This window comes from Ictidomys tridecemlineatus, chromosome 9, assembly GCF_052094955.1.
Source record: "Ictidomys tridecemlineatus isolate mIctTri1 chromosome 9, mIctTri1.hap1, whole genome shotgun sequence".
In the NCBI taxonomy this organism is placed as follows: Eukaryota; Metazoa; Chordata; class Mammalia; order Rodentia; family Sciuridae; genus Ictidomys; species Ictidomys tridecemlineatus.
The window spans coordinates 34,032,477-34,058,925 of record NC_135485.1 but is presented as its reverse complement, the minus strand read 5'-3'; the positions used below and the strand labels follow the sequence as shown (position 1 = coordinate 34,058,925).

The window sequence follows — 26,449 nt, the reverse complement described above, 5'->3', positions numbered from 1 at the left end:
ACCCTACTTGCTTTCAGTTACACTTAGTTAATCCTTATCAGGGGATTGACCCATTGATCAGGTTAATGCTCTCATAACCCATCATTTCATCTCTAAACTTTCTTGCATCATCTCACAGATGAGCTTTTGGGGGACACCTAAATCATAACACCTGTAACAATCTGATGACCCATTCTACAAGGTTATTATAAAATTATTTTATGTAGTAAAGTAAGTGTTGGACTCAGCCTGGTAATTGACTCTTTTACCCACTAACTGATGGCCTTGTGCAAGTTATTTAATCTCTATTTCTCTTTCTGTAAATGAGATGACAATACCTCTGAAGGGTATTACAAAAATTATAATGACCAAAATCTAAAGTTTCTACAACAATGCCGAAGTGGTCATAGTTATTAGTTATAGATGTGGTATAATCAATATTAAAATACATATCTTTAAATGCCAGTCTGTTTAGTTTGTAACCAAGCATCAAGAATAGAGTCTGGTGCTCAGTGGTAGGTTAAGGTGTGTGGCCCACTGTTACTTGACTGGTGACCTAGAAAAAGCAGCTCTGTTTAAAGAAATTCAAATTCCAAATGCCTTTAAACAATGTAGAAAAAAAAATTTACTCTGACATTCTGTCTTTGGTTTCTGCTGAGAATTCCTAAATGTCAAATTATCTGCCCTTGAACAGAAAATTTCAGTTACTGGAATTTGGATACATGAGAAGTTCCAAGTTTTAAAAGGAGAATTAGCATAAAAAGACCACCGGAGTACTTGACCTCCACCTATGAGGTTGGTATCAAGTAAAAAAAAAAAAAATAGATCCAGATAGAATTGAGAGGATTAGCCAGGTTACCTGAGTCAGAACCAGAAACCTCTTTTGATAGTGACTCGGTGATATAGAGAGCTAGTTCAGGCAGCTACCTGCTATAGGGAAGAGTTGAAAAGCTTCCAGTGCTTAGAGAGGTCTTGAAAATGGGATAGAACATGCCTTGCATGGAAAACACTAAATCATATTAGTATATTTTTCTTGACCTCTGATGAAGAGTAAGAATCAGGAAAAAATAATAGACCATTGTAGTCCTTCTGAATGTTGTTCACATAAATTGAACATTTTAGGTATAGATAAAATTGAAGTCATCCCCCATTTTTATTTTGGTTTTTGCTGCATATTATTAGGAACTTTTATCTAGGTTGAATATCACAGACTTAGAAGAAGCATTGAGTCTGTTGGTTTCCACAGCTTGCCTCAAAGAAACAACTTCACCCCACACTAGGAAACTGAATCTACTTTTCCACATTATCAAATTTATGTCTGTATGCTGTTCATGGTGTTTGTAAACCCTAAAAAGTGTTATATGATACTGGATATTGGCAGGATTTTTTTTTTTTTTTTTTGGCTGTAGCATCTGTTCAGAGTGTCAGAGTACAAATTTAGAAACTTTATATATAGCCAGTTCGTCATCTTTTCACCAACTGATTTGCTTTAAATTTATCAAGTAAAGTTACATTTGTTGGAGGATCTTTCCACATAAAATACAGACACCAGATACAAAATAGAGGTATGTGCCTGATATTACTGATCCTTTTAAAAGACTTGGCATTTAAATAAAATATGAAGTTGGGTTATGTAAGATCTCCAATACCACTAGTTAGTATATTACATAAAGATTTGCATGCTGTAAAAACTCAGTATTTTCTCAAATGAAACTACTTTCCATGCTTCATAACAACATGTTTTTATGACTGATATGGTTATAACACAAGAAATTGTAAGTTATTTATATTGTAAGTAGTTAAAAGATTTATTTCTAAGTCCTGATTTTAGTTCATATAATTCATACCTACTTTTATACACATTCTTAATGAAAATTCTTGATTTATTAAATCAATGTATAAATTGCTGCATCTAATTTTGGAAAACCTTTCTGTATTTTTACTGAACTGAAAAATTTGATGTATTTAACAATTGCTATTTGAATTTGTTTTTTTAATTAATGAAGCTCTTAAAGTCAATGCTGCTTATGCAATTTCATTTTAAATTTATTATAGGTAGTATTCCATAAATGATTATAATTATATGAATAACTGCTTTTGACTTATAAATTTACTTATTTAAAACAAGAAGTTTATTAAATAAAAATAAAGATTAATATGTTGAGTTGAAGAATCATATCTGTTCAACTAAAAAGTCTCTAGTCTCTAATTTTTATTTAGAGTTACTATTACTTTCTAACAGCTTCTTTCTCCACCACCTCTTTCTCCTCTTCATTTTTTCTTCTATCTGGTAATTCTGTCCTTGAGATCTAAGTCAAAGTCATGCATTCCTTTTCACTCCAAGAAGTGAGTAGAAACAATGTACAGAGAATGTAGGAAAAAAAATCTATTCCATTACCAGTATTGTGCCTTTCTCCCTCTGACTCAGTGAGAAGCCCACGTATAACATCTAAGAACTAGGAAATAGGTTTGTAGAGTTTTGTTTTTACTCTGGAGAAAAGAGAGGCTGTTGGCAAACTGTAAGTCTCTAGGAAAATCAAACTCAGTCTCAATGTTATTTTCAGCTGTTTACTTTCTGACTTTGGTGTGTGTGTGTATTTTAAGTGAAAAACTGACACTGCTTAAGAGAACACTTTTTAGATGTGTACCAAGTTTTAAGCTTTTTCTCTTAAACTACTAAAAATAGGATATTTGGGGAAGAAGTTAGTTCTTTTAGGCCAACAAAAGTCAATTTAGTCAAAAGTTACAACCTGAAGATATTAAAACTCCAGAAAAAGTAGTTAAAAGTAACACATTTTGTAAATGACTTTCTAGCATTTAGTTCCATAATTCTTTTCACAATACTTAATTTCTCTTCTAAAGAATACCTTTTGATAGGAATTTGGCCATTATTTTATATCATCATGTGTCTCAAAAACTTATGGATTCATGAACTTTAAAAAACTGCTCTTATTTTTTAGGATGTCAAACCTGGGACAATTTGACACTGACTTTTACCAATCTAATTATACCATTGATAATCAGGAGCAAAGTTATAATGATTCTAATGCCTATGGAAATCTTTATGGATCAAGAGAGTAAGTATTTTATATTAAGTCAATATACAATCATTTTGAGAATTGTTCATATGATAACAAGGGATTTCAAGTAGAAGAATTCTTTGGGAGAAGACAAGCTTCTCCTTACCATATCTCAGTAAAGTACCCACATTGAAATAACAAGAAAGGGCAGAGAAATTAATCCAATTTTCTGTGAATGCCCCTTTCACTTGGAATCCATGCCAAGTTAATATCTTCTCTATTTTTTTCAACTAGCACTTAAGAGGGCACCTGAATGCAAGCACTAGGCAAGTGCTTATTCCTTTTACCTGATCTTTTTTAAGACACTGCTTGCAAAACAGATTTCATCTAATTTAATAAATTTTTAAGTGTTTTACTTTGTGTCTGAAATTAAGACCATTACAAACCAAAGATAAGGGTTTACAATGGAATACACCGTCTTCCCTCACAAAATTTGAGAATTTATTTTTGGGAATTGGGTAATTAAATATGCATTTGTAATATACAGATAGTAGAAAAATGCTATAATGGAATCATCATGAATATATTTCACAATGTATTCATTATTTGAGATAAAATTTGAACTTGAACTAAAAATAAAACAATCATTAAGAATTAAGTATTTGGGTAATATTCCATGGTGTATAAATGCCACATTTTTTTATCCATTCATCTCTTGAAGGGCATCTGGACTGGTTCCACAGTCTAGCTATTGTGAATTGTGCTGCTATGAACATCGATGTGGCAGTATCCCTGTAGCATGCTCTTTTAAGGTCTTCAGGGAATAGTCTGAGAAGGGCAATAGCAGGGTCATTCCCAGCTTTCCCAGGAATCTCCATACTGCTTTCCAAATTGGCCGCACCAATTTGCAGTCCCACCAGCAATGTACAAGTGTACCCTTTTCTCCACATCCTCGCCAGCACTTGTTGTTGTTTGACTTCATAGTGGCTGCCAATCTTACTGAAGTGAGATGGTATCTTAGGGTGGTTTTGATTTGCATTTCTCTGACTGCTAGAGATGGTGAGCATTTTTTCATGTACTTGTTGATTGATTGTATATCCTCCTCTGAGAAGTGTCTGTTCAGGTCCTTGGCCCATTTGTTGATTGGGTTATTTGTTATCTTATTGTTTAATTTTTTGAGTTCTTTGTATACTCTGGATATTAGGGCTCTATCTGAAGTGTGAGGAGTAAAAATTTGTTCCCAGGATGTAGGCTCCCTATTTACCTCTCTTATTGTTTCTTTTGCTGAGAAAAAACTTTTTAGTTTAAGTAAGTCCCATTTGTTGATTCTTGTTATTAACTCTTGTGCTATGGGTGTCCTATTAAGGAATTTGGAGCCCGACCCCACAATATGTAGATCGGAGCCAACTTTTTCTTCTATCAGATGCAGAGTCTCTGATTTGGTATCAAGCTCCTTGATCCATTTTGAGTTAACTTTTGTGCATGGTGAGAGAAAGGGATTCAGTTTCATTTTGTTGCATATGGATTTCCAGTTTTCCCAACACCATTTGTTGAAGATGTTATCCTTCCTCCATTGCATGCTTTTAGCCCCTTTATCAAACATAAGATAGTTGTAACTTTGTGGATTAGTCTCTGTGTCCTCTATTCTATACCATTGATCCACGCGCCTGTTTTGGTACCAGTACCATGCTGTTTTTATCACTATTGCTCTGTAATATAGTTTGAAATCTGGTATCGCTATACCGCCTGATTCACACTTCCTGCTTGGAATTGCTTTTGCTATTCTGGGTATTTTATTTTTCCATATGAATTTCATGATTGCTTTCTCTATTTCTTCAAGAAATGCCATTGGGATTTTGATTGGTATTGCATTAAACCTATAGAGAACTTTTGGTAATATCGCCATTTTGATAATGTTAGTTCTGCCTATCTATGAACAGGGTATATTTTTCCATCTTCTAAGGTCTTCTTCAATTTCTCTCTTTAGGGTTCTATAAAAATCATGACAAAATCATAGAATTTGCAGGGAAATGGATGGCACTAGAGCAGATTATGCTTAGTGAAGCTAGCCAATCCCTAAAAAACAAATACCAAATGTCTTCTTTGATATAATGAGAACAACTATGAACAGAGCAGGGAGGAAGAGCAGGAAGAAAAGATTAACATTAAACAGAGACATGAGATGGGTGGGAAAGGGAGAGAAAAGGGAAATTGCATGGAAATGAAGGGAGACCCTCATTGCTATACAAAATTACATATAAGAGGTTGTGAGGGGAATGGGAAAATAAACAAGGAGAGAAATGAATTACAGTAGATGGGGTAGAGAGAGAAGATATGAGGGAAGGGGAGGGGGGATAGTAGGGGATAGGAAAGGTAGCAGAATACAACAATTACTAATAGGGCATTATGTAAAATTGTGGATGTGTAACCGACGTGATTCTGCAATCTGCATTTGGGGTAAAATTGGGAGTTCATAACCCACTACAATCCAATGTATGAAATATGATATGTCAAGAGTTTTGTAATGTTGTGAACAACCAATAAAAAATAAAAAATAAAAAAATTTTAAAAAACAGTATACTACAGTGATGCAGCCACATCAATGTTTATAGCAGCACAATTCACAGTAGCCAAACTGTAGAACCAAGTGCTCTATATAACAAATGCTGTAGATGCCCTTCAATAGATGAATGGATAAAGAAATTGTGGTATATATACACAATGAAATATTACTCAGCAATAAAATTGAATAAAATTATGGCATTTGCAGGTAAATGGATGGAGTTAGAGAATATCATGCTAAGTGAAGTAAGCCAATCCCCAAAAGCCAGAGAACATTTAATCTTGTCGAAGTAAAACAATCTGCATATTTAAAAATGTGAAAAGTGTTTCTAAAAGAGGAGGGCAGGGCAAAAAATAAAAAAATAAAAAAGAATTAAGTATTTGGGGCTGGGGATGTGGCTCAAGTGGTAGTGCGCTCGCCTGGCATGCATGCTGCCCGGGTTCAATTCTCAGCACCACATACAAACAAAGATGTTGTGTCCGCCGATAACTAAAAAATAAATATTAAAATTCTCTCTCTCTCTCTCTCTCTCTCTCTCTCTCTCTCTCTCTCTCCCTCTCTCACTCTCTTTAAAAAAAAAAGAATTAAGTATTTGCCTTTACTCATGCAAAATAATGTATATACAGTGAAGAGCATCTGGTTCAAGTTCTGGCTTTACCATTGGTTGTTCTCATGACATTGGGAAGACTTCTCTGTCTTCATCTGAGACATAAGGACATTACTCATAACAACTTCATGGAATTGTAATAAAAATGATTATGATGATATGTAGGAAACTGTACATTTAAAAACACAATTTAACTGTTATATAAGTATAGTTTTAAAAGGTAATTAATAAGCTTTAAGTCACTTAAACTTACTGTTTATTTGGTCATATTGTTCTTTTCCAATGACGTTTTATGGGTCTGTTAGTGAACTAGGAGAAAAGTCAGATACTTCAACTTTCATAATAACTAAATTTACAAGGCACTTTCTCTGTTATGAACAATTATAAGCTTTATAAATTAATTCACTGTATCTTCAAATAACCTTATAAGATAGGTACTACTAATATTCTCATTTTACATATGAGAAACTGGACACACAGAGAAATTAAGAAACTTTCTCAAGGTTACTAATAAGAAATGGGGTTAGGATGTAAATCCAGTGTTGTTTGATGAGGCCCACAATGATGGTTAACATATGATTTGTTGTATAATGAAGATATATTAGCATAAAATTGTGCTGTTAGTAATAATGGTGAGACAGTACTAATAAACTGGACCACTATAGGCAAACTAGGATATGTGGTGCCTATGCCAGTCCAGAAAAATCTAGGCTAAATAACCTCACAACCAAGATTCTTAAAGGCTTTTTAAAACAAGCAATAAAAATTACCTTGAAATCTCCAAATGGAAAGACGAAAAGACAGAATAAATATAAGAGGCACTGGGAAGCTCTTCTGTTCAACTCTACTTGGGGAAATTTGGTCACTGTTTTCATTGACTGATCCATCCTACCCACATAGGCTACTTTCACAAGTTTCTTCCTAGCCACACTTGCTGAACCGTGCTCTAAGGATAGGAAAATGTATTGGGATATATTTACAACTGTAAAAGTGAAGTATCTGGAATTTTATCTCATTCAGATCTGTGAACGTCTAGAGCGTTCAGGTCCCTGGGTAAGGGTGGCGAAATAACCAGGACACAGGAGATGCAGAGACAAGGCAGCAATTGCAACTGCATGCTGAGGTTTATTTGCAAGTTCCTTTTATATTCTTCTTCTAACAAAGCAAACAATTCTTCAGTAACACTTCACCCACATTGCCCAAATATCATGCCTCAGCGGGTACACAGAGCTAAATTCAGATTGTTCCTGTTTATTTGATAAGTACCCTCTTGAAGTTCTTTGTAGACATTATCTAGTCCCCTGAGGATGTATTTCTTTCTTTAGGATGTACTGTTCCCAGGTCAAGTATGCAGGAAGCTTCTTCCTCTTGGCCAAACCATGCAGAACTTGTGACTTGCGATAAGGGGAAGAGAACTTTTCCTCCTAGCTGAGGTTTGCCTCAGCTGACCTAAATCACAGCCACAGCTCTTGCAAAATGTCAGGCCTGAGGGAGCTAAACTCTGCACACTCAAACCCCAACACAGATCCCTGTTCTATGTTGTCTGGCATTAGTCAGGTGACCTTTTATGTCTTACACTTTGAAAAATAAAGTAACATCATAAATGTACTTGCAGCAAAGAGAGTAGTATTAACTACCATCTACATTTTAAGACTGAAAAAATTAAGTACAACAAAAGACAAAGTTTTATCCTTAAGCAAGAACTTATGGATCACAGCTTTCTCCATCCACCCCATCTGACCCAATTTTCTTTCCTCATTTGATTTTTCATATCAACATTTCCCAGAAGTCAAGATGATAAAGAGATGGAAATTAATGTAACCAAATGAGGGCAGCTCATGATTTTGTTGATTGGGGTAATGGCCTAGCCTGTTTCAGATGCTGTTATGGTTTGGATGAAAGTTTATAACACAAAGTTTCTGTGTTAATGCAGAAATATTCAGAAGTGAAATGATTAGACTACTCTCAGTGACCTAGTTAGTCCATCCTAGTGGTCTGGGTGATAACTGCAGGCAGGTCAAGTATGGAGGTTGGTCACTAGGGGTATGCCCTGGAAGGGTTCATCTTCCCTGCTGTCCCATTCTTTCTCTCTGCTTCTAGCAACCATGAAGTAAGTGGCATTCCTCCACTGCCTCACTTGGGTCTAGAGCATGGAGTAGGCACACCATGGATTAAACCCCTGAAACCAGTTGAACATCACAATGGAAGTAGAAACTTTTAATTTGGGAAAAACAAAACCTCTAATGAAGTATGTAGCTAATGATTATGTGAAAAGGCACAGAAAAGTGACACTACACAACAAACATATCTCTAAACACAAAAATTATAACTGAGCTTTCTTATGATGATTTTAAAAATATTTGCATTAGAGGATACAATTTTAAGTCATACTGAGTCCGAAACAGGTAAAAATATTTCCCGATTGTGACCACCTAAATACGTTAGTGTAAAGTAAAGGTAAGATTTTCAAAGCTAATTGAAGTTTTATATGAGTATGAGTGGTGAAAGGGGGGATATTGAAAAAATGGTGATTGTTTTATAGCTCAGAGACAGAATTCCTGGTATGGGTATAGTGGAGATTCTTCTGATAGGAAAACACAGGATGGGTGGGATATTGTGGAAATTATTTCAGGTGTTCTAGGGAAACCAAAATGTGTAAAAGCTGAAGGTAACTAGTGTATAAGGGCCACAAACTCAGCTCTCTGCTAATGTTAATTTCATTGAGGAAGGGACCCCAATCACAGATGCACACTATTCCTGGGTGCAAGGAAGTTATTTAAACTGCATCCAAAAGTCTCAGGAAGCAAAGAGCTTGTAAATGTTTAACGAATGCTTATTACTCACTTTTGTTTTTTTTTTTTTTTAAACTTTTATTTATTTGTTTGTTTGTTTGTTTGTTTGTGATTTGTTATAATATGTTCATACATGTACACAATAAAACAGTATAATTTGACCAGTTTCATTCCCCAGTACCTCCCCTTTCCCTCTACTCTCTCCCCTGATCTCCTTCTTCTATTCTATTTTTTAAATTTATTCTAATTAGTTATACTTTACTCATTTCTCATGTACTCAACACTATTCTAAGTCCTGTACTTATTTTTGCTAATTTAGTTCACAACAATGCTGTTGTTCTGTTCTATATTCATCTTACAGATGAAAAAAAAACTGAGGCATAGAATGTGAAGTGGTTTCCTGAGATTATAAAATGGCAATTCAGTCACAAGGATTTTCAACTCCATAGGTTGGGTTTGCTAAGCCTCACGTCTTGGTTCAGGAAAAATCCTATGACTGGAAGATGGTTAAAGGCAGAGATGTTAACTCCACAGCCTTAGAAGTAAAATAATGGAAATATGACTAAGAATATTGCTGATTGTTCTAAAGGAGCTTTATAGTCACCTTCTAGTTGTTTCAAGTGGCATTTACAGAAAGAGGAGATGTTTACTAACAAAGATAATGTTTAAATCCTTCAATCCATAGTCCAGTTCTTTTGGTCTAATTCAGTAGAAATTTATTTCATCTAGAATAATTTGATGACTTAGAAATCATCACAGTTTTACTATCTGCCTTTTTATAGTGCTAATAAAAATGCTGTATAATTGAAAACAAAATGATTTTTGGTACGCTCTACAAAATCATCACTGCTATGTGGGGTACAGATATGATGTATCTTTAAGGTCTTGAGTGTAGTAATCTGACATTATTTCTAATAGGTTAATCATTCATTGTTATAGGTAATAACACTGAATGATGTTATAGGTAATACAAAATTTCCAGTCCTATTCTCTCTGTTTTTTTTTTTTGTGTGTGTGTGTGAAAAGATATAGAAAGTTTTACATATATCACTAAGAATATAAAAGAACTTGCTGGTGTAGCCATTTTGAATTGGCACAACCTAGTGAAACGGATAATACCAGAAAACATGGGACTAAGTAGATTCATAGTATGTGGTTAAAATCATAATTCCTCATAACACTTTCAGGAAAAATGCCTGAAAGATAATTGGGTTATTTATAGAGTGTTTGGGGGTAAAACTATGAACTGTTGATGTGATTCTTGTGGTATCACTTCAATATTGTTCATTAAGATGTAATGGTAAATATTATAGTCAAAGGATGAGAGAGACCAAGCTGCTGTTGGAGAAGTTTTACTGGATGAGGGAGCAAAGCAGGATAGAGGAAAGAGGAGGGGACAGGATTTGGCTGGTGATGGGCATATATGTATTTTCTAATGTGTAAAAATGTGTTTTTCCCTTTTGTGGGAGACACTGGGTTAAAATAGCTACCCATGTTGAGTCCCTCCATTTATAGAGCTTGTTCTACAGGTAGTAACTGTGGAAGTTATACTTCCTCTAACCTAGTTGGCAATGCCTGAGCATGATTCATGGTGAAGCCAGGCAAGTATGTCAATGAAAATCTTATTTAGATACATCATTGGGTCATCTTTCTTTGCCCTTTTTATTTTTCTAGAAAGGCATACATTAAAAAAGATACACTAGGGCAATTTTACTGATCAATTTGTCATTTGTTTTAGTTTACCTACTCTATTAGAAAGAGGGGTGGGGGGATTACTAAATGAAAACTATAGTAATCAGCCTATACTGTGGGAAGTTCAAAAGGTTCCTTACCCTTAATGAGCTACAGTTGAGTTTGTGAATTATTAAATGTATGTCTCTCCATCTCTATGGCTTTATTTGCTAAAATAGTTATTTTATTGATCAAGTTTATACACATAAAAGATTAAGTGTGTTATTCTTATATTTTATATTAAGATTAATGTCAGAAGGAAATATTCAAAAGCCATTCTGTAAATATTTTAGCATGAGCAGATCACAGAGGGTCACAAATTTCAAATTTTTGGACCTTATCTTTAACATAAAGGCAAAAGGCCTTAGGTGAAAAAACTTAAACGTGTTAATGGGAAATATTTTATACTTCATCCCCTGGTAAAAGCTATACACCTATACAAAATTCACCAGTAACTTTACCACTCTTTCTTTTCCTTTCTTCCTTTCTCTAGTTCTAGTAAGACATTATTTACAAAGATCAATATTTTCCCACTTCCTCACAAACTGTAAAAATAAATAAATAAATGAAACAAAACCATGTTCAGAAAGGAATTGAAATATGATGTCCTGGCAAAACTAACTCATTTCAAAAAAGAAACTAAAGCAAACTGTAGGATACATTCATTGATTAGTAATATTTTTCTGGGAATGGCCAGAACTGGACAGTGCATTCCATTATGGATAGTAGGTAGTTCATGTATTTATTATTCCTTTGAATTTGACTATACTACTAAAATTGTGGTTCTCACTTGTTATTTCTACAGATTTGTAAGGGCTTCACAATTGGTGATTGCATCCTCTTGGGAGCAAAGCACCATCTAGAAAACTTCCATGAAGTGCATTCAGCACCTGCAAAGTTTTGGCATGATACTGGGAGAGTCATTTTGTATCCATAAGCCTCTATTTCCTTTCCTATGAGATGGGATTACAAATACAGTTTTAACCATACAAAGTTTTAATTCAGAAAATATAAGGGGCAGTGCCCATCACATTGTACATGCTCAGTTAAAATTGTTAGGTATAGCTCATTCTTCTACAAGTCTTTTTAAGGCCAGTTAATTATTTTATGGGATTTAAAAAATTACAGTTAAATTTGAAGTAGGCTACTTTACTTATAAGTAAATATTCATAAAAGATAAGTGAATTAATAAAAGGAAAATTTATATGTCCTCTCTTGATTTGTCATGATATCCTTTCATTACATGTATAAATATCAGTATTTTCCCTTTTTTAGACAGCAAGCCAGTAAGCAGCCTCAGCCTGACCCTCTTGTTCCTCCAGAGATGCTCATGCCGTCAGGTTATGCAGGACAATTTTTTCAGCCAGCATCCAACTCGGATTATTATTCACAATCTCCTTACATTGACAGTTTTGATGAAGAGCCTCCTTTGCTAGAAGATAAGTTAAGGAAGTGTTATTAATGTGTGCACAGCTCGAAGAATAATAGCAATAATCAGCACTTAATGTGTGCTGTCAGCATGCTGCGTACAGTGTTTATGTATAATTGTTTCAGCATAACAAGAGCCTGCCAAACCAATACATGGAAATCATTGAAAATCTGTTGCATGTTTGTGTAGAGAAATTTGGTAGTAGATTTGCGCTATTATTATGATATGGCTATAGTTATTAATGTTTATTCACTCTTTCTTAAATTTTGACTCTCTCAGCAAAGACAGCTTTTGACAGAAGTACTAATACCAAAGCAACCACCCTTCCTGCCCCAATTAATGAAGCACTTTATATTTTATTTTCTGCTATTTGCCTGGGAGCAAAGGGAATAGTTTTTAAATTAATATTTGTTGTTGACAAGCCTGCTTCTCTCCCCTGACTTACATGAACCCTCTCATCTCAGCTTGGTATGACTAGGCAGAGAAAAAAATGTGATTCTAGAAAATGATGCTGCTTTTGAAAAGGAAACCCTGACACTTGAAACTGAGGTCCCTGGGGCGGGGTGTTCAGAGGTGTATCTATCCATTGATTTTTGTTTTCAATACATTCAGCCATGCTAAAATGTCAGTATGATACTAGAAACATGGGTATTAAAAAGTGAAAACTCAAGTGGATTTAAATTTGAGACCTAAGAAGATATGTTTATGATTAGTTACTCCAAGTCCTTTGCATATACTAATTCTTTATATGAGCCATCTTCTTTTTCTGCCTAGAAACTGTAAAACAAAATGAATGATTTAAAACATTCAAAAAGATACCAGAAATTGTATAATACATCCACTGGTTCTTTAGAAGCCACTTAAGTTTCGGGGTAGTTATGTTTTTACCGGTTCATTGTATTTTGTCTCTGTAATTAATAAACACCTAGTTTAATGAGAGTGACCTATAGTGTTTAAGTTATTATTAACTAAAACCTTTATGTTGACTCCACCAACATCTTTGCTTTTAAAAAAAACTATCAGTTGTCTAATTGTATCCAGTATATTTGGAAACATGAATGAAAATATAAAAATCACTCCAAATTGAAACTCCAAGACATGATTACCATTTACAATTTGGTGTATTTCTGTCCAGTCTGTGTGCTGTTTTCCTATGCATGGTGTATATATTTTATATGTAGGTATATACACACTTAAAAATGAAATATTATTTTCATTGTATGTATATGAATTTGAGTATTTAAAGGTGAAAGTTGTATCATTCCATGGGTATGTAGTTTTGTATTCTTTTCATTTACATTTTATCATGAGTATTTCCATAATGAATTCTTAAAAGTCATTAAATATTATTTGAAAACATGATTTATAATGGTTTCCTAATATTCTGGCATAAAAGTACAATGTTTTATACCTTAAAAGTTGTTCCTTATAAAAAGTAATGCTTTGGTGAGCATTGTGCTGAAAATCCTTTGACCTGTACAGAGCCTTGTCCTTGGAATATATTCATAACTTGAAATGATTAGGTCAACCAAATCTCAGAAATTGGATTTTCCATTAGACCAGAGCAGGATAATCTGTGATATATCTCTTTTGATTTGATAGGAAGAAAGGGAAAAGGAAGACTTTGCATTTCTTAGTTCCTAAAAATTTTGACATTTTAAAAACAAGTTTATTGACCATTTTCACTTCTTCCTATTTAATTTTTATTTTAGTCATATTTACTAGAAATTTTTAATCTTTTCTTTCTTTAAGAGATATTTATATAGTAAAGATATTACTTTCTGGAATATATATTTCATTTTTTTTAAGAGAGAGTGAGAGAGGGGAGAGAGAGAGAGAGAATTTTTAACATTTATTGTTTAGTTCTCGGCGGACACAACATCTTTGTTGGTATGTGGTGCTGAGGATCGAACCCCGGGCCGCACGCACGCCAGGAGAGTGCACTACCACTTGAGCCACATCCCCAGCCCTGGAATATATATTTCAAACATTTCTTCCTAACTTGTGTTTGCCATCTGATTTGGTCATGGATCATTGGGAAACAGAAATTTTAATGTTTATATTTTAAAATCAAGAATACTTTTGTTGGAAACTTTTCTTTCCAATTGCTGTGTTGCTTAGACTCTGTTTCTCTAGTTCCAGAAAATGTTCATACTCACTTATAGATTTTCAAATTTAGGATTATTCCTTTGCTTAGTATTTAGATTTTTGATTTGACAATTGTTTTAGTGTAACATGTGAAGGATTTTACATTAGTTTTCTCTTTAATGGTAAACCAATTCTCTCCCACAAAATTTATTGAAAAATTTTTTTTCAGTTATCTGAAATGTTTCTATTGTTAGACTTTATTTTTATACATTCTCTACTAATATCTTTTTTAACTTTGAATAGGAAATATGTTAGATTCCCCTTCCCATACATTTCTGAATGAATTTTTACATTTGTTATCATCCCTACCATATACATACTAGAGAAGGGAGCACATGACATAATTCTATTTTTTGAATTTATGAACTATCTAGAGTTTTGGTCCAGAATGTTCTTCAAACTGGATAGCTGTGAAAGTTGCAAGTTTCATCTGTCCAAAGACATGGAATAGCCCTAAGCAGGCTTTCTAGGATGAGGTGATAAATGACATGTGTTAGTTTTGATTGAGCACATACCAAAATATCCTATAAAATTATGAAGCTATAATAATGAACATTCCATGCATAAAAGCATATTAATTTGAAAATTTGTTTGTTTACTCCTCCAGTGCTTACTTACTCCTCAAGGTAATCTAAGACACTCATTTGGTTTATGTAAGAATGATGATTTTTGCTTTTTGATAATGGACAGTCAATATGTTAACAAAGGCATTTTCAAGAATAATAGTCAACTGAAGACTGTCAGACTAAAAAAATACCGATATTGGTATTTGTAGTACAGCCTGATATTTATATATAAAGGGTAATGCTACAATTTGCATAGAAAATATTTTATTTTTATAGCATATGTTATATATTTTACTACCACTAGATGACAGCAAAACAACAAACTTTGCATTCAAATTTCACAGTGGTTTTTATCTTTTATCTTTTATTTTGTATACAAAGGTGTTGTATTAGGGTTTCTACAATTAACACATACTTATCTAATTCCCAAACCTTGTAAAAAAAATTGTGAGCTAAATTTTATATGGATATAATTCAGTAAACAAAATATTTTTCTTACAAAAATATTTAGTAGATTCTGCATTCATTCACTATTTCAGAATCAATATTGAAATATGTGTGGAATTTAATTATGCCATCAAGTAAATGGTAGAAATCAGTAATGATATTGCATAAATCATTTTCCCTCTCAGTTTCTTGAGAAATAACTATGCTTTTCAAGGAAAAAGGCAATTGGAATCAAAGGCTACTTTATTATGGCAAATATTGAAAATGCAGTTAGCGTGAATGTCAAAACAAAAAATAAAATTTGAAAATTTCATAAGACTCAGATGAAGTTAAATGACATCATTTCTCAATTTTTAAAATCTTCTGCTATTTTTAAAAGTTACATTAGAATTCTAACCTTATTTTAAGCTTGGTGGATTTGTATATTTTTCCAAAGTGTCTATTTATTAAGAAATATATGAATGCATTGGAAAATAAAGGGAAAAACTTGGAAGTTGAAATGTAAATGAGTTACTCACTATTAATTTAACTAGTCAAATAAAAATTTTTTTTGGATGGCAAAGTGTCTAGCAGTGCATGAAACAAGAAAAAGAGTGTCTTTCCTACCCCAGTTCAGATCAGTATCTAGCTGACTCTGTTAATATTACTGCATTGTTAAAACATGCCCCTCATCATAGAAACATTCACAGTCCCTCTTGTATGCTGTGTACTTAATGTCAGGTTTGCAAGGTATTTAGGTGCTACTTGCCACTATTAATAAAAAACAAAAACAAAGCTGAGGGCTGGGGGTGTAGCTCAGTGGTAAGTCAGGAATCTAAGCCCAAAACAGAAACAGCTGAGGTATACTCAGTATCTAACCAAGATTGCCAAATCCTAGTAAGGAAAGTTGGATGCCACATACTAATGAATTTAGAAAGCTAGCCCTTTACAAGGGAGAGTTGGACTACTTAAATATATATATATATTATATATATTAAGTATATATATATATATATTATATATATTTAAGTATATATATATATATAAAGATTAGATGCACATTCATCCAAAAACACCTATACAGTTAAATGCATGTGCTCTTCAGATTGTTGAATACGCAAAACTGATTTTCTTTCTTTGGATAATCTGCTTAATCTCTCAAAACCTTATCCATCTGATACATAAAATGGGACTAAAACAGCAGCGCTAACATGTTAATAAGACTAATGCATGTAAATCTTGGAAAGGATCAAACACTTAATAAATGGTAGTTTGTTTCAGGTGAAATGCACATTCTTACCCTCGATTCTTTCTAGGATATATCTCACCCTTATTGAAATTTTAAAATGATGAAAGGAAGCGAAAGTTTGATTGTTGTATCCTAAACAGCCAAGCCACATAATTTTCTTTGAATGTTCTGTTTTTCTCCCTAAGATACTTCCTAGTTTATAAGAGTCGTGAGAAAATAAACTGATATAGTATCAAAATTTATTTCTATATTCAGTAGATTTCAAATGAATAGATTTTTTTCCCAAAAATTATATAGAAGGAGAGGAATATAGTAGTCAAAATTCCTTGGAAAACAGACTATGGAGAAAAGAATTAGAAATTTCTAAATGAGTCTGGACTCATGGACATTGACCCCACTGATTTTGAATATTTTATTCTAACGCTATCACTCACAAAGGGGAAAGATTAACTTGTCTTAAGAAGTTAATCTTTAACTATATTGACCTTACCTCAGAGTGCATTGATTTTATAGAAATAAAAACATAATGATTATTTTTCTTCCTGGAAAGACCTCTACCCTTTTTTCCTTTGTGAAGTTTCATCCATTTGGCATTAAATTGTTTCTCATTAGCCAGAGTGGAATAAAAATCCCAGACCTAGATTGAGTCTCTATGAAGTTCTGCTATTTGAAAAAATGATGCCATGGTTGATAACACAAAATTTCAGGAATGTTAGCAATTGTATACAGGGAAAGGAAATATTTACAGATGCATTAGATTTTTGGTCTGTTGGCTAGAGTTTTAATTTTTACTATATAAGTCTATTTCCCAATTTTAACTGTATTTTAATCTTATCTTCATTGCATAAATAAGGAAAATGTTTCCTAGATGGAAGTTTTTTTCTCTAACATATTCCTTTAGCTCATATACTTGCGCAACAAAAACTCTTTTCATTTTGTTTTTAAAGATTATTATATATAACTTTAAAATATGAAGATACAGCAATAAGATTAAAAGGCTGAGTAAACTAATCAAATGTGTTAATTTTAAATAATGGAACTTTTTTTACCCTCTATATTTACATATATAAATGTATATGTGTGTGTATGTATGTGTGTATGTATGTGTGTATGTATGTGTGTGTATATGTATATGTATGTGTGTGGTGTGTGTGTGTATATATATATACATATATTTTTTTTTTCTTTTTGCAGAACTTGGAATCAATTTTGATCATATATGGCAAAAAACCTTGACGGTGTTAAACCCAATGAAGCCAGCAGATGGCAGCATTATGAATGAAACTGATCTCACAGGACCTATCCTTTTTTGTATAGCCCTGGGAGCCACCCTGCTTCTGGTACTGTGCAACCATAAACACCAGATTTTAATGCCTATCCTTGCCAGTATGTGTTCTGAAAAAGATCTTTGTTAATTAAAAAAAGAAATAAAGTATGTTGCTTTATGTAGTAAAAATTGTTTAGTTTTTGACTTTTTAAAGTGAGAGACATATTCAATTAATCAGCCATAGTGACAAAAAGAAGCTGTTGTAGTGTATGAAAACAGACAAAAATATAAACTTAAAATTTAGAAAAATAAAACTACCAAATCAAATTTTCTTGTTACTAAGAAAAGACTGTCAATCAGGAATCATTTGAAGGAAAACATGGATTTGAGAAATAAAAGTCCTAAAGTTTAGTTCTTGTTTCCTATTAGATTTATATTGTCCCACTGGACAAATCATTTCCCTTTGGTCATTATTTTCTTTGCCATAGTATATCCTAAGAATATTTCTAACATCCTGTGAGATGTGAGACAGGTCTCCTTGTTTTTCATTAGGCTACTATGAATAAATTAAGGTGCAATGATAAGGTATGATTTGTTCAATCAACCTAACTCTTTTCACTATAATTTTAGTTTTCTAACTTCTATGAAAGCATTTTCTCCCTGACTTTACCATGTGTCTTGTGCATATTATTTATATTTGGAAGTAATGATATTAAAGGGGTTATTGAAAAGGTTAAGAAAAACCTAAGTTTGGAAGGTCCAGATCATGTTTATTAAAGTGTTTCATTAATAAAAGGAAGAAGAAAATAGAGATGAGAAAAAAAGCTATCATTTTATATCAAGGAGAGAATGACAATACATTAAAAATATAAGATGATTAAGCCTGTCTGAAAATTACAGTTTCATTAAAGCACAAACTGGCAGGGAAAATATTATAGGAAATTAAAGATTCTAGGAAGAGCCCTTAAAATAGAGATTCATTCTTCTTACTACTATCCACTTCCTATAAAAAACTAATTTTCCCTAAATGTAGCTACAATTCTCAAAAATATTCTAGAATGTATTTGTAACTAAACAAATTTTAACTTTCCATATATTAATTTTATAATACCAATCAAAATACTGATAGCAATCTGGTCTCTATATGGTATTATTGCCAATAACCATCACATCATATTTATCCACTACAATAGTATAGTGATAATAATACAGTGATATAGTGCTGAGAACACAAAAGTATGGTGATGATAATACAACAGGATAGTGATAACATCTTATTTTTTTCTTTTTGCTACAGCTAATACAAATATTCTGTATCAATCATACACTAACAATTAGAGTTTTCATTTTGTCTTCAGTCTTTGTCACAATAATTTGATAATCTTGGAATAAGCTGCTAATCATGGCAATGCCAATTAATCAAATAGTCAGAAACAATCAATTTAATATATTAACTCATCTTTCTTTTCCAATCCATTTGTGATATAACAGCTGTTTATTTTTCTGTAGAAAATATTACTTTTATCATCCCTTAAAGGATAGCATTAATCTTATTAAGATATCTCTTGATGTATAATGTTGATTTGAGTTATTTAAATATCCTCTCTTATGTTTTAAATACAAACAATATAGTCAAAAGAAACCTTATTGGGAATTGAGAAAATTCCGTCTGCCCATAACTGCTACTAATTATGATCTTGAACTTTTGTTTCATATTTCTATGCCTTTATTTCTTCAGTTTCTTCAAGACAAAAGGAATTTGAGTGACTCTTAAGTTGCCCTTTAGTTCTGAAATTATGGAAATACATATATATTTCATATATATGTTTGTATATTTATATATATAAATGTATAATATACATGTATATTTCATATACATAATATACATAATAATGTTTGAATCATTTAATGAAACTTTACCATTTGGAGTTTTCTATTAGATGCAGTACTTTACAATTGATTCTGATATATACAGAGCAAAAAAGATATTCCAAAATCTCCCCCTGGATATTAATTGAAGTAAGATTTAACTCAGAATCCATTTGATACTAGGTTAACTGTGCCCTAGATATCTATAATTAAGGAATCATTTTATGGGCTGGTATAACTATTGTACAGTAAAAGCGAAGCTAACTTGGTATCAATACCCAAATCTCTTCACTATCTCTGAGATGTAAGATTCATAATAACATACTCATCATTTTTATGATTTCTGCTGACATAGGCACAATTGTTTTAGTGGGATTTCTTCAGGTTGAAGGAAGCAAACGACAGGAAATAACTTCAAGCTCTGAACATAAATTTAGCTTTATTTGTTCTTTCTCCTTTCTGTTAATTAGCTTCCCATTAATGTGACTGAATACCTGATATATTCATCTTATAAGGAGAAAAGGATTATTTTGCCTCACTGTTTCCAAGGTGCCAGTCCATGATCATTTGGCCTTCTTGTCTTTGAGCCTGTGGTAAGACAAAACATCATGGAGGATGAATTTTGATGGACAAGGCTGCTCACTTCATGGCACTTCATGGCAGCCAGGAAACAAAAGAGATAGACAGGAAAGGACTAGGGTCCCAATATTCCCTTCTAGGACACAACCAGAGTAACCTAACTTCCTTCCATGCTCATCCATGGTGCCATACATTGCTCTTCAAGCCTTTAACACCTGGGCCTTATCTGTACCCCTAACACCAAGAAAATGAGTGGTTTAAAATTACTTGTTCATTTATCCTTTCTGATGGAACTATGAGTGTGGTCTAGAAATGCAACATGCATGGGCAATATAAAAATAGTATAATAATTAGAAGAACATTAAATATTTTGAATCATGATGTTGTAATGAGGGTAATTTTACAGGCAGGGTTGATCGGGAAGTATTTTGAAGTTAGAAAATAGTATCTGTGCTTTCTGTTTTGAATATAAACCTGTGTTGGAATTTGAAACAGAATTTTAAAATGGCAGTATTACTAATATGCTTTGTAGAGATCTACAAGACTAAGTTGGAATTTTTATCACTTTATTTCATTACTCAGATACTCAACAAATATGGGGAGAAAATATAGTCTGTTTTGTGAACTCTTCTCCTTATAGACAACCTATGGTAAATGTGTCTGTATATTACACTGGCATATATATATATATATATGCCTAGCAGTTTTTAATCTTTCTGTTGTCTTTTTTACTTGTCTTACTCCAAGTATACTCATGATATTTGTTTTCAGAATCAGAATTTATTCTATAGGCAGTATTCTTTTCTGGAATTCCCATTCTCCTGATGATGGTACTACAAAGATACAGAACAGCTTAAACTGACTCTCAGATCCTCTCTGCTCTGTTGTCATTCTGGTTTTCTCTCCATATTGGTTGAGCATTTATCCTTTTTTCTTCGCTTTGTTTCAGGCAGGAAAAGTTCAATTTGGTTACGTGTATGGCATGAGTGCCATTGGCTGCCTTGGGATTCATGCCTTACTGAACTTGATGAGCTCTGCAGGGGTGTCATATGGCTGTGTGGCCAGTGTGCTAGGTTACTGCCTGCTCCCCATGGTCATCCTGTCCAGCTGTGCCATCTTCTTTTCATTACAGTAAGTGTCTGTGTGCACTGATGGACCCCACATGCACAATCATCATTAAGGCTTGCCAGACCAGTGCAAAAGTTAAGCTCTTTCTGATCATTTTGGCAATGGAATTGGGGAAACCATGTCTATTAAAAGCTACACATGGATTCAGAAAATTAAATTGGTTTTGGCTCAGGTGCTATTCCTATTTCCATGATTTAAAAAATAAATCAAGCCAAGCGATTTTTAAAGCTGGCACTTTCTAAGTTGCCACATTCTTCAGTGTGAACTATTGTCATGGGTAATATAACAACTACAGAAAATTCACTTATTTGATTTTGGAAGAGTAAATGCCTGCTGAACATTGACAAATTGCTTCAGCTCCCAGGCACTCCGCCTTCTAGGCTGGAAGCAACTGTTCTTTCTCAGCTGGTCTCCTTGCAGTGCAGAATTCCCAGGAACCCTGATGAGGATATTAATTCTGGAGAACTTTATAGCATATATTCTCATTCAATACATTTTTAAAGTTTTCTTCCTTCACTTACACAGTTGATATTTGCAATTCAAAACTATGAATAAGGATACCATAGATATAAGCTTCTGTAGGGCACTTTCCAGTGTATCTGCCTATCACTACCACTTTGGTGAGAGAAAGCAAGTGATATCATAATTCTTGTCACCTGCCATGTTCCAAACCCACTTGGAAATAAATATTTGCCTTTAGTGTTCGTTCATTCTTTTATATCCAAAGGAGAGACAAGTCTTAGGTTATTAATGGCATTGGATAGGACATTAAAAATTTACCAGTGCAAGCATGAACAACTTACAAAAGCCTTTAATATTTTTGTGTTCATAGTTATAATTATTTTCATAATAAACAATTGTTGTCATAACATTGTTGAGAATGCCTTAGCAGTACTCTTTTTGTTTAACATGGTCTCATTCTTAAAGTAATGTTCATTTAAAGCAATATTAATTTAGAGCAAACCCCTAGTTTATCATTGATCACTCAACATTTAAAAAAGAAGAAAATAACAGGAGATGGATACCTTGAATGCATTAATATAATGTGATTTATGTTTATTGAGTCTTATCCATGGAAAAAAGTATACATTTTGCATATTGTGTTCTTTAGCAAGTTGTTCCATTTACTGGGTTGCTTAGTACATAGGCTGGACATGATAGTACAGAGTTTGGTTCTATTGCTACTTTGTCAGACACTTTGTAAAAGAATAGTATTTTGACCACCATTTAAAAATTCAAAGTTTTTAACATTATTTTCAGCAAAGTAGAGTCTTAGGGCATTTTTGGGAGCTGCTTTAGACAGGAGCTACCTATATACCGTTAAGTCCTAAGTAAAGAGGTACTGAACTGGTATTGTACCCATTGCAATGCAATTGGACCTTACCTCTGCTAGGATAAGAGAGATGTAGCTCCAGAAGTGGGCATAACCTGATGGGGTTGGATTACACCCACTAGTTTGTTGTAACTCTACCCTTGTCTCACTTGAATGGCTTCTGCCAAATAAAACCTGGGTTTGGGGCATGCTCTCTCTATTTCTTGCCTGCCTTGCCCTCCTTGTGGAAGCTGTGGCTGAGCAGATGTCACTAAACCCAAAAAGGTACTTTCTGTGTCTATGTCTTTATTTAGTCAGCCAAAATTCACTTGGAGTGACCCTGATTGATTTAGTCGCATGTCCCCTTAGGACATTTTAAATGGTTCAGAGTATTAGGGGGAAAATAAAGAACTCTTGGATTTGGTAAATCACCCAAAGTTTGCACTTTTTGTTTTCATTCTGAAAGTATAAAGGATGATGTGTCTGAGAAATGTCTGAGAAAATCAACTTATTAAAAGGAAAGACTTATTTTGGCTCATGGTTTTAGTCAAAGGTTGCGTGGGTCCCTTGATTTTGGGTTATGGAAAGTCAGAACATCATGGTAAGGAGCACATGGTAGAACAAAGCTGCTTACCTCATTACAGCTAAGAAGAAGAAAGAGAGAGAGAAAGGGGCTCCCAATATCCCCATTAAAGCCATGGCCCCAGTGACCTGATTTCCCCCACTAGGCCTCACCTTCTAAAGGTTCCAATGCCTCCCATAGTAGCACAGGCTGGTGACCAAACCTTTAATATTGAGCCTGGAGGGGACAGTTGGGATCCAAACCCTAACAGATGGTTTAGAAATATTTTAAATTATATTAAATGGGAATAACTATCTGACCTCTAAGACCATTAAGTTAAAATTGCCATTTTAAGCATATTACTATATCATTAAAATTAATTATATACAATTTTAAATTTTCCATCATGGAAACATACACATTATATTATTCCAGCAATTATTTCTAATTGGTTTTAATTAAACCAATTAATATAGTATTTGGTGCCATTAATATTTTTGTTTTATTTATAATCTAAGGTATTATAAGCTGCACTGTGCAATTTTTTACCTGTTTTACTTTTGTTCAATTATTAAACGTTAGTATTTCTGTCATTCTCACAAATAATAAACAAAATAAAATTCTAAACTTGAAAATATTCAAGTTTAGAATCAAATCAGGATCAAATGAGGTTGTGTAGTTTGATGGTGGAAAGAACGATGCACTAGGAGTTAAAAGATCTTTGCCTAGCACCCACTTTGCCAGGTAACTATTGTCAAGTTACTTCATTGCTTTAAAGCTAGACACTAAATCCTGAGATTGTTCCTATCTCTTATGTCTTATTTTCCTAAATAATTATTTCTGTCTTTTTGTATTATTATTTGGGGGGGAAGGGGACCCATGGATGCTTTGCAACTGATCTACATCCCCAGTTCTTTTTAATTTTTATTTTGAGGCAGGGTTTTACTAAGTTGTTTAGGCCTCACTAAGTTGCTGGCCTCAAACTTGTGATCCTCCTGCCTCACGAATCCATTCTATTTTACATATGAGGAAAGAAATTTACTCTCTACCACCTTTACTTCCCTTTTTATTCTCCAGCTGGCTACACTAAACTATTTTATTTGTCCATTTGTTCTTAAAGTACAGATTGACTCCACAGTTACTTTTTGAAAATACCAATTTTACGAATTCTTTCCAGTATGGATGGATTAAAAATTCTAAAAAGTCCTCATGTTAACCTATGAACTATGTACTTGGTGAGGCACTGGGAGGTCCCACAAATATGTGCTTTCCTATTCCATGGGTTCTCTATTTGAGCTGTGTCAGGGTTTTATATCTCTGACAAAAACCTGGGAGGTAGACCTGGGAGGAGTAGGTTCCCCTGCTAGATTTGATCTCTATTTTATCTCTATTTACCTTTCCTTTCTGATCCAGTCATCTCACTTCTAATGTAAGGCAATTGTGTCCATTTCTGAAGAAAATATGGGAAAGGAAATCTATAGCTATAAGACAAGACTCTGCTTGAAGGGCTTAAGAGAATTTCAGGGGGTTGGATGGAATATGACAGTGTGTGACTGCAGGCAATTTCCTCCTCCTCCTCCTCCTCCTCCTCCTCCTCCTCTTCTTCTTCTTCTTCTTCTTCTTCTTCTTCTAGTCTTACTGAAACATAAACATTTCTAACTGACTGAGGCTTTTAGGTGCAATATGGTCCATCACCCTCACTTAAAGTAATTTTGGATATGATAACAAGGACATTTCAGAGGCAGCTCTCTGATCCAGTCATCTCACTTATAATGTAAGGCAATTGTGTCCTTTTGTCTTTGTTCCAGGGGCACCTTTGGAACCCTGTCAGCCCTGATCATCATTGGCTGGTGTAGTCTCTCAGCCTCTAAGATCTTCATTTCAGCCTTGGACATGGAAGGACAGCAGCTTCTCATTGCCTATCCTTGTGCCTTACTTTATGGACTTTTCGCCCTCCTCACAGTCTTCTGAAGAATGTACGAGATGGCTTTGCAAGACTATTTTTTTTTTTTTTTTTTTGCTGTTCGGGTTATTCTGGAAGTGTAATAGCATTCCAGTTGGGTGATATGATTTCTGTTTTATTACTGTTGAGAGAATAATAAGCAGAGAGGCAAAACAGCAATTAAGGGTGGTGCTCTAATGGCCTTTTTGGTTTGAATGATGTTTTGCTTTCCAATTTGGTGCATTAAAACATTGTAAAATATTTTAAAATTAAAAAAAAAGATAATTGCTGAACTGATGGACACTAGTTTTCTAAGTAATTTCTGAGAAATTATAAGTAAATAAAATCATATGCTTACTGTTTAGAAGAAATCTATAGTAAAGTCTTCTGAGAAGTGTTCATGATTGCTCAAGCTGTGCGTATGTGGGCTGAATATTGTGTAGTTTGGCACCTTGGGAGAGTTCAGAGGTAGGTTATTTAGGGTTTTATTTAGCAAAGTGAAAAAACCTTCAATCTTTTAGTTCACTTACTTCAACAACTGTTCCTTGGTTCTGCTTAGATAATGTGTCAACTTTCTACTTTTTCAGTCCCTCGCTTCCTTCTTACTTGGTTTAGATGCCATGGTCTTTGATTTAATTTCTCCCTTGCCTGGATCCTCAGTAAGCTTGCGTTTTTCTCCCTAAATACATGAACGTTACTAGAGGCAATCCAATTTCTTTCATGATAATTATATTATCATATCTGAAATGGCTCCTCAGTACTCTCCTTGAAACTACTACATTTTCATAGTAAATTTGTTTTCATGCTAAGATGACTAAATCACATCAGTTCTTTACTGCTCACATCTTCAACAATTACTCCTCATTTCTCACTGTGGGTTGTTTATCTTTTTGTTTAAAAAGAAAAGAAAAGAAACAGAAGGAAAGTATTTCATCTTCTCACCACCCTCTGTATCTACCTACATGCATTGTGATCCTCTGGTCACTCTCTTCTCTTCACAATCAGCCCCTGCACTTGTATAACCAGTGTTTTCTCTTGACCTATCATTCATATCAGCACATAAAAATGTTTCAATATCTCCTTCCTTAAAATTTAAATTTCCAGATGTAGCTCATTTCTCTATTCCTTTTTGTCACAAAAATCCTTGAAAGATTTATCTGTTGCCTCTGCCTCTATTTTATCACCTGCTATTCTTTCTTTCTCCAAGTCTAGTTAAGAGTTCATTATCTTATCCATCAAGAACATACTTTATATACAGAGTTATGAAAAATTGTGCTGTA

At 33.6% G+C, this 26,449-nt stretch overlaps 1 protein-coding gene across 1 annotated transcript; it reads left to right on the top strand.

Moving 5' to 3' along the window:
- The first annotated feature begins 1,378 nt into the window (after window positions 1-1,378).
- On the top strand, window positions 1,379-25,808 carry Yipf7 (Yip1 domain family member 7). The gene is given in 6 exon segments (XM_078020758.1): window positions 1,379-1,544; window positions 2,940-3,056; window positions 11,968-12,146; window positions 17,705-17,850; window positions 21,175-21,356; window positions 25,036-25,808. Coding segments are annotated over 5 exon segments (786 nt in total). The 5' UTR covers window positions 1,379-1,544; window position 2,940; the 3' UTR covers window positions 25,199-25,808.
- The last annotated feature ends 641 nt before the right edge of the window (window positions 25,809-26,449 follow it).